A 19,050-nucleotide genomic window follows, 5' to 3' on the forward strand; every position below is an offset into this window, starting at 1 on the left:
TTTTTGTTCTCTGTTATTTGTATATGTAAGAAATGTGACACTGATCTGTTAGATCATACATCATGTTTAACGGGTAGCATTGACTCCTGAGCCATCTACTTTCACAGTGTTACTTACTTGGTTTTCAGATAAGACCTTGTAGTATAAGGTGAACATTCCAGAGGCATTTCTGTCCATCATTTTTAAATTTACATACATTTCTGCATGACTCTGAGCTAAGAATGCCCTTGAATATCTCCGCTTTTACATTGTGACCATGTTCAGAAGAGGATTTAATTTAGCATACTTAGGAGTAGGCAAACCTATATGTGAATGTATCCAGACTCTGTAAATTAAAATTCCAATGCTTCCTTTGTTAAAGAAAATTATTGCTTTGGAAAAGACTCCCATGCTTTCCTTGCCTGCCACAGGAGGCAAAAATCTTTCTCAGCTCCTCTGTCTCGGCTTTCGTGATGGCTATTCTTGGTAGTCAATTGACTACATCTGAAATTAACTAAAATCCAAAGAGTTGGATACTGTGGGTTATTTTCCCTAATTATAGCTTTTGAAATGAAAAACCCTTCTTTAATTTGGCTCTTCTGAGGTGATAAGATCTAGGGCACAGTTTCCCATAGTAGCCTACATATATAAAGGACATTGAAGACGGTAGCTCTTTCTCGTTGTCTGCTTGCCCTACCTCTGGCTAACAAGTTCATTTTTTTTTTTTTTGGTTCTTTTTTTCGGAGCTGGGGACCGAACTCAGGGCCTTGCGCTTCCTAGGCAAGCGCTCTACCACTGAGCTAAATCCCCAGCCCCACAAGTTCATTTTTTTAAGGGCATTACAACCTATTTCAGAATTCTGGCGTATGCTGAGACCAGCTGAGACATAGAACAACATGGACTGAACCACTATTAGATAGCCATGGTTGGACTAGTTGGACCACAGCATATTCTAATGTGAAATATTCTAATAATTCCATATACATAGCTTCATCCCATCAGGTCTGTTCATCTAGAAACCTTTACTAATACAGCTCTGAGTGTGGATGTGTGTTCACCTTCCGACGGAGGAAGATGCGCTGGCTAACAATACTGCTCCACGGGGTTTGTCATCTGTTTCTTTCCTTTCTCCCAGGGTTCCCATACCTACCAGGTGAATACTAGCTGCAGTTTACCTAAATCCAGCATGAAGGACTCAACCCAAGCCAATTTAGAGTATTTGTAGGTTTATTGGGGGCAGCTCTCTAATAGCCTCACTGATCCCAAGGAACCAGAGGGTTCACTAGTTCCCAAAGAGGCCAGAGAAGTCGCTATGGGTGGGTAGAATGAGGAGGGTGGTGGGGAGAAAGAGAAAGATTGAGCAAGGCAAGCTGGAAGACAAAAAGGCAGGGGGGAGGGAAAGTGGGGAGGGAAGAAGGGGGAGGGAGGGAGAAGGGGAGAGGGAGAGACACAGAAACAGAGAAACAAAGAGACAGAGAGCACAAAATGTCTGGTTTATATAGGAAGAGCTTCTGGAAGAGGGAAAGCCCAGCCCCTGGGCTGAAAAGTTCAGGATGCAAGGCGAGGTATGCCAGCCATGCCCTATAACATGTGGGGACCGAGGAGTGCTGGGAGAACCTGGAGGCCTGACCAGCTTTGGTGTGTTAAATATACAGCTGCTTGTCCCAGGTCTGACTCCCAACAGCCGCAAAACAAAAATCTTGTTCCCCCAACTCCCTCTTTAATTGTTAATATCCCGGGCACCCTTCCGCTTGTGGGACAGATTGATAACTTACTGCAAGCTGAGTAACGGGCTATGCAAGCTATCTATCTACTCTGATTCCAGGAGGAAGAAGGGAAAGAGCCTACTGAATGCTGTGAGGGATTTGGCTGAAGTCAGTACCTGATGAGCACAGGGTCACTGCCCGCAAAGGGGAGGAGCAGGCGACTGAGCAGGGGTAGGTGGAGTCCTCCCTGGGGCTCGGTGCGTAGGGCACAGAAGGGAGGACAGGCACAAGTGCTACTGAAATGCAAATCCGTGCAGCTCTTGAAAAGGTCTGGACCTGGACTGGAAGCCTGTGTCCCTTAAGCACAGTCTACCCCAAGGGAGGTGCTCATGTCACTCAAGACTCCGTGGCCAATCAGAACCTTCAGGCGGACCTGCCAATCAGAAGAGAAGGCGGGTTCTTCCGGGTGCCAGGCGGCGGGTTCCGCCTAGCAGCTGAGCAGGCTTGAGTGTTTTGGGGTGCTGTGCTTTCTGTCCTGCCGCTGGATGCTATGAAGTGCGCTCAGGCAAGCTCCGAAGTTGCGACATGGTGAGCACAGGGTCACTGCCAACAACCGGGAGGAGCGGGTAGCTGATGTGTTTGTTTTCCCCCGGGAGAGGGTGTGAACCGGCAGCCAGATACGGCCGCCTGGAGGTCCTTATGATCCTAGCCACTCGCTGGACCCAGCGGTAGCCACTGATTAACTTCACTATGGGGGCCGCATCTGCACAGAGCATTTGGAAAAGTGTCTTGTGTGTAGAAACGCCCTTGGAACGATGACAACTCCAGAGAGCTCTAATTTCTACAAGTTCTATTCTTAGCATTTGACATTAAGGTGTACTATCCTTTGGGGATTAATTTTATGGAAGCTGTAAAGGGCATCTCATATATATTGTAAAGAATTTACTGGGGTTGGGGATTTAGCTCAGTGGTAGAGTGCTTGCCTAGCAAGCACAAGGCCCTGGGTTCGGTCCTCAGCTCCAGAAAAAAAAAAAAAAAAAAAAAGAATTTACTAATGCCTAGGAGATAGTAAGTCACACCAAGTAGAATTAGCTGAGGGAGGACTACGTGTAAAACACCCCACAGATAGTATGCTAACCAGGCCTGTTAGAGATTGGAGTGCTAGGATACACATGTTTTGTTTTGTTTTGTTTTTTTCCCCACCAGGATTGTCCAGAAATAGGGTTCCAACCCATAACAAAGGAAACAACCCTGATTTACAACCAGCCACCAGGCCCATCCCCATGTCAAAGAGCAGGCCTCTAACAAAGTGCTCAATGGGGCATTGCAGGATCACAATCAACAGTAAGGCCTGGTGTGCCATAAAGGTTCCGTTTTCTTCTTGTGAAAAGCATAGTTCTGCCACATGGGCAAGATGACACCTGGTGACAACCATTTGAAAAGGTAAAAAACCATGGTTGTGTTGAGTGCTGGCCGAATCAAGCAAGGCTTTCTTTCCCTGAGGTCCCCATGTATGGAGAATGACATAGCTCCTCCTGAAACCCAGGAACATGCTTGGCAGAGCCAATAACAATCTGGGACCTAGGCCATGGGAGCTTTTCCTGAGGCCCGAGGTATAAAGAAAAAACAGCGCTCATTCTCTAAAACCTGGAATATGACTGGGAGAGATGGTAACGGTCGGGGGCCAGAGCCTTAGGGAGGAGTTGCATCAGTTATTGTTTGAGTTTGACTAGATTTTGGCTGCAGGACTTCCCAGCTCTGAAGCAAAGGGATAGCTGCACTGGACATTGAGTGTGTGATGGATTGAACATACAAAGGACCTTGGAAGATGAACAGGTGCCCTGGGAGAGTGGAAGATTCTACTAAAATACAAATTTACCATACTAGGGCTCTCTCTGCCCCTAGGGTGGAAGGACAGAGCTGGGAAGGCCTGTCTTGTCTGAGTGATTTAATCTCTAATCCTCCTGTAGGGAAGCCGGTACTGTCCCGAGGCCAAGCTGGGTGGTCAAAGCTAATGAAAGACTCTGGGCAGGCTAGCAGTCAGGAAGAGCACCAGTGGGAGGTAGCTCCATATTCTTCTCTGATGCAGTTCATTAGAGAGCCGTGAGGGAGATCACAAGCCATGCCATGGTGACTGTGGCAGTCATTGGGAGAAGCAGGTGGACTAATCTATCGGAGTCCAATAGGATTGGACTGTGATGGACTGTGAACCAGACTGGTTCATGTGGTGACTTTCTCAGAGGGCCCTGGCCTCTGAGCCTCCCTGAGTGTGGATTCCCTGTGTGTGTGTGGGGGGGGGGGGGTGTCTGCAGCTCTGGCCATAGGAAGCTGTGTTACTTATAATATCACTGCCCAGTGTGCACACACAAGCATTGCTTTTGGTGTGCAGTGGGAAAACAGATTTCAAGACTGAAGGTCTGGTTTTTAGAAGTTCTGAACATTGCATTACAAATTGAGTTTTGTGTGATAAAGTTTACAAATAGTTTAGAAATTTGTGGAGAGGAAGTGATGATCATCCTTCAGCAATATTTGATTAAAATCCTTTTACCTTTCCACTACCACCAGCCACAATACTGTGGTTCATGGAAATTCAATTCCAGGGTACAAAAGGGGCTTCTGAGATTCAGAGGTCTATCAGGTGTACAAGTGGGTAGGGCAGATTCCACATCATGTGCCATAATCCATGTAGCAAAAAGCAGACATTGAATTATTCTTCAACATTGAATTGTGTGTGAGCTCAGTGGGGCTGGGTTTGTGTGAGATCACAAGGAGGCATGAGCTGCAGAGCCATAGCCCACCTTTCTGATCACCTCCATACAGAGAGAGCTCTAGAGCATGGAAGTGCCCTTCTCTATTTGGAAGTGAGGTCAGTAGTGACTGGGGGTCAGAAATATTAACAGTTTAGGGGTCATTGAGTTACTTTTGTGGGAGTTGTAAAGTTTGTGTCTATTTAATTTGTATGCACATGCAATCATAGATAATGTTGGTCAAGTTCACATTTTTTCTGCCTGAGTTTCCTTGGATCTTTCAATTAAAACTTGACTATAATTTTGATGCCTATGTTCTTGGCTTTTTCTGTGCATCCCATTATTTTTTTACAAATGTTGTAAACCTTTTGATTGTTGTAACTCTGTAATAAGTACAGATAGAATTCACATTATGCTGCAAATTGGACATACTCAACATTTTTTTTCTTTTTCTTTTTTTTTTTAAAAAAAATCACGTTAATGGTGTTATTTAGAGTTGTATAAATAGGTAAAAATATTCAACATAATTATTCATTTAGTAAACTATAGTAAGTGTGAAACCAAAATTGATATGAAATAATAGAAAGAGGACTTTAGTTTAGACTTTAGTGACACAGAATATGTTGTTAGGGTCGCATAACCAATACCTCACTAATTATGACTTAATTTAGAAAACAAAAAGAGTGAAAATAAAACATGGTCCAGAATTGAATCTGTATGTGACACAGGATTTGTATTAGCAATAAACTAGGTTGGAATTTTCTGCAGATATCAGCTATAATTAGTTAAAACCATGTTCTGTTATAGTTGATGTATAATTGCATATATTTAATATATATTTCTGATACATTTGGACATAGTACTGACCGAGTTCTCATGAAAATGACAGAATTGACATGGAACCTAGCAATTTTCTCAGTGTATTTTCCATGCACTTGAAATTAGTTCTAAGAAGTACCAGAATTTACATGTTCATTGCAGTTATATTCGTAGTATCCTAAATAAGAGAATAACCTCAATGCTCCTTCCTTTAAGACAAGCTGGATACCTCAAGGGGACATTGTGCTAAAGGCATGAAGACAATAGCAATGGTTAAAAGATTATGCACCTTAACCACTGAACTGAGAATAGGACCCCCGTTGAAGGAATCAGAGAAAGAACTGGAAGAGCTTGAAGGGGCTCGAGACCCCATATGAACAACAATGCCAAGCAACCAGAGCTTCCAGGGACTAAGCCACTACGTAAAGACTATACATGGACTGACCCTGGACTCTGACCTCATAGGTAGCAGTGAATATCCTAGTAAGAGCACCAGTGGAAGGGGAAGCCCTGTGTCCTGCTAAGACTGAACCCCCAGTGAACTAGACTGTGGGGGGGAGGGCGGCAATGGGGGGAGGGTAGGGAGGGGAACACCCATAGAGAAGGGGAGGGGGAGGGATTAGGGGGATGTTTGCCCGGAAACTGGGAAAGGGAATAACATTTGAAATGTAAATAAGAAATACTCAAGTTAATAAAAAAAATTTAAAAAAAATTAAAAAAAAAGATTATGTACCTTAAAAGAACTCTCACAGTCAGTGCTCTATTGGTCATAAAACAGCTTGTAATTAAAGCTTAAGCAGTGTCAACCCACTTCTTTCTTTAATCTTTAGTGTGCTCTTATTATCAGATGGATATGAGAGCTTGAGCCATCTTGTCTTCCTTGCAGGTAGCAACAGAAAATGAAGGGCAGAAAGCACAGAATCTATCTAAAGGGATCTCCTTCAAAGGGTTTTTCTAATGTTCTTTTAGAACATCATGTGGAGAAGAGAAATGAAATATCAAGCTTTCTATAGCAAGAGTTATTATAGAGATGAGAAGCAAATGTGCTATTAAAGTATACTATTGCAGAAAGTGGCTTTATTTGGATGGCATGAGAGCTTTCTGCCAATTAGTCATATTGCATGAAAAAGTAAAACTGAGGTTAAGAAACAGACTGACCGTTTTGTTTGAATTTAAATACTGACAATAAATTACAGTTGAACAAACGTGATAGTTTTAGATAAGAGACTTATCTTTTTGTTTTCTCTGGGTTGCATAACCTATCTTAGATGGTAACACTTTCATTTTTGCTTTGGAGAATGTTTTTAAACATTTAACATTTTTATACATCTGTTTACTTATGCTTAATGTATAATATAATTAATGTAGCAATTTTGTATAGCATCACATATTTTCTATTATTTGAATAGTTATTCAAACATTAATTTTTCTTAAAAACACTCAAGAACATTCATTTGGAATGAAATGAGCAGAAATCTCTGTAATTCCACATTCCAAACTAGTGAAAGCGAACACAAGAAAATGGCTGCTTTTGTTTCCTGTGTGATATATTGTTGAGAACAAAACTTTTGAATTTACAGATGTAGACTGGACCCAAGATGAGCTTGTCATGAACTCCTGTGTTGCAGGGTATTTGATCACACTGTGAACCCCGAGACTGTCTAATTTACTTAAAAAAGAAAAGAAAAGAAAAGAAAAGAAAAGAGCTGTTTCTAACTGTAGTGTGGCTCAGCCCTTAGTACACACCTTTATTCCCAAACAGTGAAGATAAAGTTAGTTTTAGAAGGAAGCCCATGTTTGAAAGTGATGTCTAATTGACAAAATGATGAATCAGAGAAAGATCTGACAGACTAGGATATGTCCAACTCTCAGGAGAAGACAGGAAAGAGAGGCAACATAAGAGGAAGCATCTCAGTGGGTGAGAGAAGGCAGTTTTACTGAGAGAGTTTTATGGAGACAGGTGAAAGGGAGAGCAAGCTAGAGCATGAGGAGCCAGAAGATAAGAAGATTGCTAGAGTTCTTTTGAGGATAAGCACAGCAATTCAGTCGGAAGGGAAAGAAGTTGGTTTCAGTCAGTCATGAAGAGGAGTTTGAGTCAGAACAGCTGAGTTGACCGGCCAGAGTTCAGAAAGAAAAAGAAAGGGTGAGTTCATTCAGCAGTTAAGTTTCAGATGCCAAAAACATCCTAGACCTAAATAAGATCGTATGGAGGGTAGAAGCTTCCAGAACTAGGTCTAGGTTATCAGACCTGGAAGTAAGCCTCTGAGATATTTTTACACTCCTGTGTGTTGGTCACCATCTACCAAAAAAAACAGGAGAACTGTGTCTATCACAATCATACTGTCCCTGTCTTCACTATTTCACTTTTCTTTGTTCATTATTCCTTCCCTTTGCATTTTCATTTAAGCAATATTGAATTCATATTTTAATTGAAGATAGATGTTTCTCTCATACAATATATCCTGACCACTATTTCCCCTCCCTACATTCCTCCCAGCGACCCCCCACCCTCTCCTGTCCTCCTCTCTCCAAGATCCAACCCCATCCCCATTTCCTCTTCAGAAAGAAGCAGACCTCCAAAGAGAACAGCCAAACAGGACAAAACAAGGTAGAAAAAATACGTGGTGAAAGCCTTCATATTGAGGCTGGACAAGGCAACCTGATAGGAGGAAAAGGGTCTCAAGATCAAGCAAAAGAATCAGAATTACACCTCTCCCACAATTTTACACCAGAATTACTGCTGGAATCCCACAGAAACACCAAACTAACAGCCATAACATATCAGCCGAGGACCTAGCACAGACCCATGTTGGCCCCATGCTTGCCATTTAAGTCTATGTAAGATTCCTAGAAATCCAGGCAGTGTTAGGCTTGGGTTCCCTCTCATGTCAAGTGCCTCAAGTTAAACCAAACATTGGTTGGCCACTCAAACAACTTTGTTACCATCATGCCCCAGCACATCTTGCAGAAAGGACCAGTTGTGGGGCCGTGGGGTTGTAGGTGGGGGTTGTGTCCTGGTTTCTCTTTCTGTAGCCTGTGGAGTTCCTTCTCTCCTCAAAGAGAGTAGAACATAGGGTTGAAGGCTCCAAGCCTGCGCCCTCTTGACCTCTGCATTCAGTGAATTGTGTGGAATTTGTCTTCATCAATGGGCTCTCCTGTCAGTTTTCTGAGAGTAAAGTTTTGTCCTGGCATCAGCATGGATTGTTTAAGAATCTCCAAGGGACCTCCTTGGCCAATAACTCAACCAAGTGTAACCCATTCCCAAATTGAAGCCCTGACTGGTTACAAAGGATGGCCAGTTCAGACTCCATATCCTCCATTACTAGGAGTTCTCATTAGGGTCACCCTTTAGCTTCCAGGAAGTTGCTATTGTACTGGGTTTCTACACTAACTCCCAAATAACCCCGAATTCCAGCTGTTTCTCCCTGCGTTTTACTTTTTCCCTTCACCGCACCCCCCACTGATCCCTCCTGCTCCTGTTCCCATCAAACCCCAGTCTACTCACAGAAAGGATTCCATTTCCCCTTTAGAAGGAGATCCATGCCCCCCCCCCCCGTAGCCCTCTTCTTTACTTATCTTCTCTGAGTCTGTAGATTATACTTTGGTTATCATTTACCTAATAGGTAATACCCACTTATAAGTGAATGAATACCATATCTGTCATTCTGGGTGTGGGCTACCTCACTTGGGGTAATTTTTTTTTTAGTTTCATTCACTTATCTTCAAATTCATGATGCCATTTTTTTTTATTAACTTGAGTATTTCTTATATACATTTCGAGTGTTATTCCCTTTTCCGGTTTCCGGGCAAACATCCCCTTCCCCCCTCCCCTTCCTTATGGGTGTTCCCCTCCCCACCCTCCCCCCATTGTCGCCCTCCCCCCAATAATCACGTTCACTGGGGGTTCAGTCTTGGCAGGATCAAGGGCTTCCCCTTCCACTGGTGCTCTTACTAGGATATTCATTGCTACCTATGAGGTCAGAGTCCAGGGTCAGTCCATGTATAGTCTTTAGGTAGTGGCTTAGTCCCTGGAAGCTCTGGTTGCTTGGCATTGTTGTACATATGGGGTCTCGAGCCCCTTCAAGCTCTTCCAGTTCTTTCTCTGATTCCTTCAACGGGGGTCCTATTCTCAGTTCAGTGGTTTGCTGCTGGCATTCGCCTCTGTATTTGCTGTGTTCTGGCTGTGTCTCTCAGGAGCGATCTACATCCGGCTCCTGTCGGTCTGCACTTCTTTGCTTCATCCATCTTGTCTAATTGGGTGGCTGTATATGTATGGGCCACATGTGGGGCAGGCTCTGAATGGGTGTTCCTTCTGCCTCTGTTTTAATCTTTGCCTCTCTCTTCCCTGCCAAGGGTATTCTTGTTCCCCTTTTAAAGAAGGAGTGAAGCATTCACATTTTGATCATCCGTCTTGAGTTTCATTTGTTCTAGGCATCTAGGGTAATTCCAGCATTTTGGCTAATAGCCACTTATCAATGAGTGCATACCATGTGTGTTTTTCTGTGATTGGGTTACCTCACTCAGGATGATATTTTCCAGTTCCAACCATTTGCCTACGAATTTCATAAAGTCATTGTTTTTGATAGCTGAGTAATATTCCATTGTGTAGATGTACCACATTTTCTGTATCCATTCCTCTGTTGAAGGGCATCTGGGTTCTTTCCAGCTTCTGGCTATTATAAATAAGGCTGCAATGAACATAGTGGAGCACGTGTCTTTTTTATATGTTGGGGCATCTTTTGGGTATATGCCCAAGAGAGGTATAGCTGGATCCCATGATGCCATTTTTTAAAACAGCTGGGTGATATATACTCCACTGTGTAAATGTACCAATACCATACAGTTTTTATGACTATTGCTCTGTAATACTGCTTGAAGTCAGGGATGGTGATTCCCCCAGAAGTTCTTTTATTGTTGAGAATAGTTTTCACTATCCTGGGTTTTTTGCTTTTTCAAATGAATCTGCAAATTGCTCTTTCTATCTCTATGAAGAATTGAGTTGGAATTTTGATGGGGATTGCATTGAATCTGTAGATCGCTTTTGGCAAAATGGCCATTTTTACTATATTAATCCTGCCAATCCATGAGCATGGGAGGTCTTTCCATTTTCTGAGATCTTCTTCAATTTCTTTCTTCAGAGACTTGAAGTTCTTGTCATACAGATCTTTCGCTTGCTTGGTTAAAGTCACACCAAGTTATTTTATATTATTTGTGACTATTGTGAAGGGTGTCATTTCCCTAATTTCTTTCTCAGCCTGTTTATCCTTTGAGTAGGGGAAGGCTACTGATTTGAGTTAATTTTATACCCAGCCACTTTGCTGAACTTGTTTATCAGGTTTAGGTGTTCTTTGGAGGAATTTTTGGGGTCACTTAAGTGTACTATGATCATCTGCAAATGGTGATATTTTTACTTCTTCCTTTCCCATTTGTATCCCTTGACCTCTTTTTGTTGTCTGATTGCTCTGCTTAGGACTTCGAGTACGATACTGAATAAGTAGGGAGAGAGTGGGCAGCCTTGTCTAGTCTTTGATTTTAGTGGGATTGCTTTAACTTTCTCACCCTTTAGTTTAATGTTAGCTACTGGTTTGCTGTATATGGCTTTTACTATGTTTAGATATGGGCCTTGAATTCCTGATCTTTTGAAGACTTTTTTCATGGAGGGGTGTTGAATTTTGTCAAATGCTTTCTCAGCATCTAATGAAATGATCATGTGGTTCTTTTCTTTGAGTTTGTTTATATAGTGGATTATGTTGATGGATTTCCATACGTTGAACCATCCTTGCATCCCTAGAATGAAACCTACTTGCTCATGGTGAATGATCCTTTTGAGTGTTCTTGGATTCAGTTTGCCAGAATTTTATTGAGTATTTTTGCATCGATATTCTTGAGGGAAATTGGTCTGAAATTCTCTTTCTTTGTAGGGTCTTTGTGTGGTTTAGGTATAAGCGTAATTGTGGCTTCAAAGAATGAATTGGGTAGTGTTCCTTTTGTTTCTAATTTTTGAATAGTTTGAAGAGTACTGGTATTAGGTCCTCTTTGAAGGTCTGGTAGAATTCTGCACTAAACCCATCTGATCCTTGGCATTTTTTGGTTGGGAAACTTTTTTTTTCTTTTTTTTTTTTTTTTTTTTTTTTTTGAGGAAGGGGTCACTCTCAGGCTACCTGTCTACCTCTCAGGCCTACGATACATGGTTGGGAAACTTTTAATGACTGATTAGATTTCTTTAAGAGTTATGGGGTTGTTTCGATGGTTTATCTGATCCTGATTTAACTTTGGTATCTGGTATCTGTCTAGAAAATTGTCCATTTCCTCCAGATTTTCCAGTTTTGTTGGGTATAGGCTTTGGTAGTAGGATCTGATATATATTTTTTTAAATTTCCTCAGTTTCTGTTATTATGTCTCCCTTTTCATTTCTGATTTTGTTAATTTGGATACACCCTCTGTGACCTCTGGTTAGTGTGGCTAAGGGCTTATCTATCTTGTTGGTTTTCTCTAAGAACCAACTCCTGGTTTTGTTGATTCTTTGTATAGTTCTTTTCATTTCTACTTGGTTGATTTCAGCCCTGAGTTTGATTATTTCCTGCTGTCTACTCCTCTTGGGTGTAATTGCTTCTTTTTGTTCTAAAGTTTTCAGGTGTGCTGTCAACCTGTTAGTGTATGCTCCCTCTAGTTTTTTTTGTAGGCCCTCAGAGTTATGAGTTTTCCTCTTAGTACTAGTTTCATTATATTTCATAAGTTTGGGTATGTTGTAGACTCTGTCTGTAATCACATAAGATGCAGTTGAAACAACTTTTGAAACAACTAAGGACTAAGCCTGGTGTTTTTTTATTTTTAATTTTGTTGGTTTTGTTTCTGTTTTTGTTTGTGAAGACAAAGTTTCTCTTTCTAGTCCTGGCTGTTCTGAAAGTAGGTATGTAGAACATGTAGGCCTCAAACTTAAAGGTCCACCTGACTCTAGGTCCAGAATGCTGGGATTAATTGTGAGTCAACATGCCTGACTGTTTGTTTGTTTGTTTTATGTTATTGGCTGATGGACCTGGAATGTAGGTTTTTGTACATGTCAACCATATGCTGTTGTGTTGATCTTCATCCATGTCGTGGATTTTGAAATTTGGCAGAGAGAATAGTCTATTTCTCAGGGTGGCATAGATTCATGACATTAATACTGCCTAAGCTTTGCTGCCTGAGCTTTCTGAGTCATTGAATTGCAGATGCATAACATTTTTCCTGCCTGTTGTGTTTGTCTTGATTTTTTGAAGGAATATGAATATTTTACCTGTGTGCATGAATATCCATATTATGTATGCCTGATCCCCATAGTAGTCAGAAGATGGCTTCAGAATTCCTGAACTTGGAGTAATGGATAGTTGTGAAGCCCCTTGTAAGTATTGGCAGTTGAGCCCAATTATTTGCAAGACCAGCAAGAGTTCTTTACTGCTGAGCCATCTCTCCTGTCCTGTGTTGCTATTTAGAATCAACATTTACATTGCCAATATTTCATCTGTCCGTTTGTATCTATTTAAAAATACACGCCCCCTTTAGTATGATCTCATTACTGTTATAGTTTAAACTTGGCCACGAGGATTCTGGAAGATGAATACAGAACTGGAGTGAACGTGTAATTCTTTGTAGGAACCCTGGTAAAAACCTCTGAGTTCTTTCTCTCTTTTTTGATTGATTTTTACATGGGAAACAGAGTCTTAATATGTTCCTCTGGCTGTCCTGGATAGACCATGCTAGCATCCAACTCAGTGAAATAAGATGTGAGTTGTTCATACAACTTCTCTGATGTGTGCTAGTACTACTTGGTTCTTTCTCTCTCTGTGTGTGTCTTTCTCTCTGTCTCTCTTTCTCTCTCATAATTAGCATTTCTCTTGAAAGGTTATATCCTATTCAAGGAGCATTCAATTTCCTTCTAAGATAACTTGGTAATTCCATTAGAACTTCTGGGTCAAGAAATAAGTGGGGGAAGCACCAGAATCATATAACTATATTGTCAATGAAGCATACATTTACAGTGATGTCAGTATCATGGTTTCTGATGTACACATGTATGGGATATTTTAGGATGCGGTGACTTATGATGATGTGAATGTGAACTTCACTCAAGAAGAATGGGCTTTGCTGGATCCTTTACAGAAGAGTCTCTACAAAGATGTGATGCTGGAGACCTATAAGAACCTCACTGCTATAAGTAAGATTGTGGATTTTCTTTCACTTTTTAAAATAAGGGGAAAACTGTTTTCTGCAATTTCAGTTAAGAATGAGGTGAATAAATCAGGTTCACTAAAGATAGTAACTTAAATTTTGCCTAATTTTCAATAATATATCATACATTTTCACGTACTATATTTTAGGCTGCAACTGGAAAGACCATAATATTGAAGAACATTTTCAAAGTTTCAGAAGACATGGAAGGTAATTGTCATGTGCAAGTTGGTATGGATCTGCCTCTAAAGAAATGTTACTGTGTCCTAGAAGTTTTAAAGATAAGCAACAGTGTAAAAAGAAAAGCACTTCTTTAAGTGTATTGATTATTAAATTCTCACAAATCTATGTACCTCAGTGTCAGGTGTCTGATTTGTGTTTACAAGGCTTTCCTCTAAGAAAGAAGACAAGGAAACAATGCCCTAACAGATATTACCATTCAAATCATAGCCACATTACAGCTACTCTGTAGAAATGCCAATCTATTTAGTCTCATACCACTCACATATTGCAGTGTGTGTGTGTGTGTGTGTGTGTGTGTGTGTGTGTGTACATATATATGATATATATTATAGGTGATAAGTATATGTTTCTAATAAGCAAATATTTCATGGTAAAGCTGATTACTCATAAAGTAACATTTCTAAGTTTAAGTTAAAGAGGCAGTTTATGAGAATCAAGAATGTTGTTGGGGAAAAACATACCACATGCTTATGATCAACAAAAAGTCATACTGTGTGAATTCAGTGTGGAAATCTTTTATTTGTTATTCTTCTTTTAATGCCACAATGGATACAAGCCATGTGGGCATAGGGATATTGGAAGAAGCAATGTACTTCTCATTCTCTCTCTTCCAGAACAATTAAAATATATGTAGTAGTCCCCATTTGAACAGACTTTCTCGGTGTGGTACAAGTTTATAATTAGTTGGTTTTCCAACTTCATTGAGAATATATCCATAAACTCACACTGCAGAAAATCCCTATGAATACCAGAAATGTGGAAATTCTTTTCTGTTTGTCCTGGTTCACTTGCCAATGTAGTATGCAAGTGTATATTTCACAATATAGGAAAATTTATGCATGTACTCAGTGTGGTAAAGCTCTGAGTTCTTCAATTTCTCTTTAAATATGTAAAAAAAATTCATAAGGAAAAAGGATGCTACAAATGTGAGCCATGTAATGACACTCTTACCATTATAGGTATGGGAAACAACCCATAATAAAGGGGAAACCATGAATGTAAACAAAGTGATTAAAGATGTGATTCCTCTTTACAATTTGACCACATTATAAAATTAATTCCTATAGATAAAACGAATCATTGGTGTAGTGATTGTGGTAAACCTTTTACATGTGCCAATTATCTTTGCAGGCATGAAAAAAGTCGTACTGGAGTGAAACCCTCTGAATATTCTCACTGTGGTAAAGCCTTTGCATGTCACAGTTATCATCAAAGGCATGAAAGAATTCATACTGGAGAGAAACCCTCTGAAGATACTCAGTATAGTGAAGACTTTGTACATCACAGACGTCTCCAAATACATAAAAGAACACATTCTAGAGAGAAACCCTACAAATATGACCAATGTGATAAAGCCTATTCACAATATAGTCATCTCCGAGGACATAAAAGAACACACACTGGAGAGAAACCTTATGAATGTAAGCCGTGTGATAAAGCCTTTACATACCATTCTCAACTTCAAAATTGTGAAATAATTCATACTGGAGAGAAACTCTACAACTGTAATGGATGTGATAAAGTCTATTCACAACACAGTCATCTTCAAATACATAAAAGCACACATCCTGGAGAGAAACCCTATGCATGTAAGCAGTGTGGTAAAGCCTTTACATACCATTCTGAACTTCAACGTCATGAAAGAATTCATACTGGAGAGAAACCCTACAAATGTAATCAATGTGGTAAAGCCTTTATACAACAGTGTAATCTTCGAATACACAAAATAATACATACTGGAGAGAAACCCTACAAATGCAATAAGTGTGATAAAGTCTATTCACGACACAGTACTCTCCAAATACATAAAAGCACACATACTGGAGAGAAACCCTATGAATGTGATCAATGTGGTAAAGCCTTTGCATATCCTAGTTATCTTCAAAGGCATAAAAGAACACATACTGGAGAGAAACCCTATGAATGTGATCAATGTGGTAAAGCCTTTGCACAACACAGTCATCTCCAAATGCATATAATAATACATACTGGAGAGAAACCTTACAAATGTAATCAGTGTGGTAAAGCCCTAGCATCTCATAGTTATCTCCAAGTACATAAAAGAACACATACTGGAGAGAAACCCTATGGATGTGATCAGTGTGGTAAATCCTTTGGATATCATGGTCATCTTCAAATACATAAAAGAACACACACTGGAGAAAAACCCTATGAATGTAATCAGTGTGGTAAAGCTTTTGCATCTCATAGTAATCTCCAAGTACATAAAAGAATACATACTGGAGAGAAAGCCTATGAATGTAATCAGTGTGGTAAAGCCTTTGCATATTCTGGTCGTCTTCAAATACATAAAAGAATACATACCGGAGAGAAGCCCTATGAATGTAATCAATGTAATAAAGCCTTTGCACAAAACAGTGATCTCCAAACACATATAATAACACATACTGGAGAGAAACCTTACAAATGTAAACAGTGTGGTAAAGCCTTTGCATCACATAGTTATCTTCAAGTACACGAAAGAACACATACTGGAGAAAAACCCTATGAATGTAATCAGTGTGGTAAAGCCTTTGCATATCATGGTCGTCTTCAAATACATCAAAGAACACATACTGGAGAGAAACCCTATGAATGTAATCATTGTGGTAAAGCATTTGCACAACACAGTAATCTCCAAGTGCATAAAAGAACGCATACTGGAGAGAAACCCTATGAATGTAATCAGTGTGGTAAAGCCTTTGCATATCACAGTTATCTCCAAGTACATAAAAGAATGCATACTGGAGAGAAACCCTATGAATGTGATCAATGTGGTAAAGCCTTTGGATATCATGGTCATCTTCAAATACATCAAAGAACACATACAGGAGAGAAGCCCTATGGATGTAGTCAGTGTGGTAAAGCATTTGCAGGTCAGAACGATCTTAAAAGACATGAAAGAATTCATACTGGAGAGAAACCCTACAAATGTAATGAATGTGGTAAAGCCTTTGCGTGTAACACTAGTCTCCGAATACACAAAGCAACCCATACTGGAGTGAAACCTTACGAATGTAAGCAATGTTGTAAATCCTTTGCCTCTCATGGTCAACTTCAAAAACATGAAAGAATTCATACTGGAGAGAAACCTTACAAATGTGGTCAATGTGGTAAAGCCTTTTCACAATCAAGCCACCTCCAACTACACAAAAGAACACACACTAAAGAGTAACCCTGTGAATGTAACCAATGTGGTAATAAAGCCTTTACTGTGATCATCAAAGGTGTGGTGGTTTAAATATACTTGGCCCATGGCAAGTATGGCCTTCCTGGAATAGATGTGGCCTTTGAGGAAGTATGTCACTGGGGGGGGGGGGGGGGGCTTTGAGATCCCATGCTTAAGCTCTACCCAGGGCAGAAGAGTCTTCTGGCTCCTTCTGATCAAGATGGAGAACTCTCTCCTCCAGTAACATGTCTGTTTGGACACTGCCATTCTTCCCACCTTGATAATAGACTGAACCTCTGAATCTGTATACCACCCCCAATTAAATGTCCTTTCTAAGAGTTGCCTTAGTCATGGTGTCTTTTCACAGCATGAAAACCCAAATTAAGACAAACAGCATAAAAGATACCACACTAGAGAGAAACTATGAATGTATTGAATATGGTGAAGCCTTTGCACATTTCTATAGTTCTCACTAGAACAAAAGTATTCGTACTTCCATTCACTGAAACCCTGTGAATGGAAGCAATGTACAGCCTTTGCCCTTCACAATTATCTATGAATACAGGAAATAACACACACTAGAGAAAAGCCTTATGAATGGGCTCAGTGTGGTAAAGTCTTTGTGTTTTGAAATCTGCATAAATACTTAACATTTCAAAAACATGGTCAAAGTAAATGCCAGGAGTTTATTGGAAACAAGCTGAGTTAGAAGGTTAGGGATTATGATTAGGGTGGTTGGGTGTGCAGTTAGTATTAGAAAGTTAGGGGTTAGGGTTAGAGATTATGTTAGGGTTAGGGGGTTTAGGGCTGGGGGGATTATGTTAGCAAGGTGGGGTTAGAGTTAAGTTGTGGGGATAGGGTTACGGGGTTAGAAAAAAAGAAAAAGGTGTAAATTTGAGGGAGGAAATGGGGGGAGGTTGATTGTGGGAAAGGGAGGGATGAAAATGATATATAATATTCACAAAATTCTCAAAACAAAAATTATCAAGTTAAAAATCATTTATCCCAATAAATTGAAAAACTCTAAAATAAAGTAAATAGACTTCTGAATGTATATGACTTACCAAAAGTAAATCATGAAGATATAAAAAAATTGAACAGCTTTGTAGAAAGCAGTAAGAGTGAAGTAGTGATCAAATATCTACCAAATAAAAAAAATTACCAGACCTTCAATGAAATACTAACACAAATGCTTCTCAAACTATTCTATTAAATAGCAAAGGAAGGGCACATTACCAAACTATGAAGCTAGGATTAGCCGGATACTAAAACCAGAAACAAACAAAAAAAAAAAAAAAAAAAAAAAAAAAACCACCAATCTCCAAAATAAATGTATACAAAATTTCTTTAAAAATAACTGCAAACTCTTCAATAATATATCCAAAAATAACCATGATCAAGTTGGTTTATTCCAGAGATTAGTGCTGGTTCAATATGTCAATTCATTTTATAAATTTCACAAATCTCTTTTTTTTTGATAGAATAGAAACCATAACATTTTGATAGACATGTAAGGCTTTTGACAAAGCCAACATCAATCATGTCAAGAAACTCAGAATATAAGAAACACATCTCACCATAATAATATATATGGCAAGCAGCAGCCTTATCAACCAATAAAAATTTTATTGAGAGATCTGGGAAATAATCCCATTCATTACAATTTAAAAATCCAAGCCCCCCCCAAATCTCTTGAATTAAACCTGACCAAGGAAGTGAAAGACCTCTATAATGAAAACTCTAGATACTGAATAAAGAAATTAAAAAGGACACTAGAAGAGGGAAAGACTTTGCATGCTCATGGGATGGCCATACTTCCAAAATCTATCTACAGAATCAATGCAACACCAAGCGAAATTATGGGGGAACATGGTCAAAATACATTACTGTCAACATCTAGTGCATTGGGGGGCCTGGGTACAGTCGCAAACATCCGGGACACAGGGGATCCAAACCAACGTCAGAAGCAACTACACGCAGTTGTAAGCTTTATTAATCCTTATATAGATATGTATATGCATTACTTCAATTTCCATTTTGGCAAGATACCATAAGATCATTATTCCCATGATACCAGGAACTAAGGCAAGACTAAACAAAGAAATAAGACTAAACAAAGGCTTCTTCACAAAAATTCACATAACAAATCACCCCTCTTATTATTATCAATATACTCGCC

General features: G+C 39.8%; 1 protein-coding gene across 2 annotated transcripts; it reads left to right on the forward strand.

The window, feature by feature from the left end:
* Nucleotides 1–2,156: 2,156 nt before the first annotated feature.
* On the forward strand, nucleotides 2,157–16,928 carry Zfp120l1 (zinc finger protein 120 like 1). Of its 2 annotated transcripts, XM_087564239.1 has the most exons (5): nucleotides 2,157–2,273; nucleotides 2,892–3,128; nucleotides 13,319–13,445; nucleotides 13,609–13,669; nucleotides 14,834–16,928. In XM_087564239.1, the coding sequence occupies exons 3-5, from the start codon at nucleotides 13,412–13,414 to the stop codon at nucleotides 16,875–16,877; spliced, it is 2,139 nt and encodes a 712-aa protein (XP_087420365.1). In that variant the 5' UTR covers nucleotides 2,157–2,273; nucleotides 2,892–3,128; nucleotides 13,319–13,411; the 3' UTR covers nucleotides 16,878–16,928. The 2 variants fall into 2 exon arrangements, with proteins under 2 accessions (XP_087420365.1, XP_087420364.1); XM_087564238.1 differs by lacking the exon at nucleotides 2,892–3,128.
* Nucleotides 16,929–19,050: the final 2,122 nt, after the last annotated feature.

Source organism: Rattus norvegicus, chromosome 8 (assembly GCF_021556685.1).
Source record: "Rattus norvegicus strain SHRSP/BbbUtx chromosome 8, alternate assembly SHRSP_T2T, whole genome shotgun sequence".
Classification (NCBI taxonomy): Eukaryota; Metazoa; Chordata; class Mammalia; order Rodentia; family Muridae; genus Rattus; species Rattus norvegicus.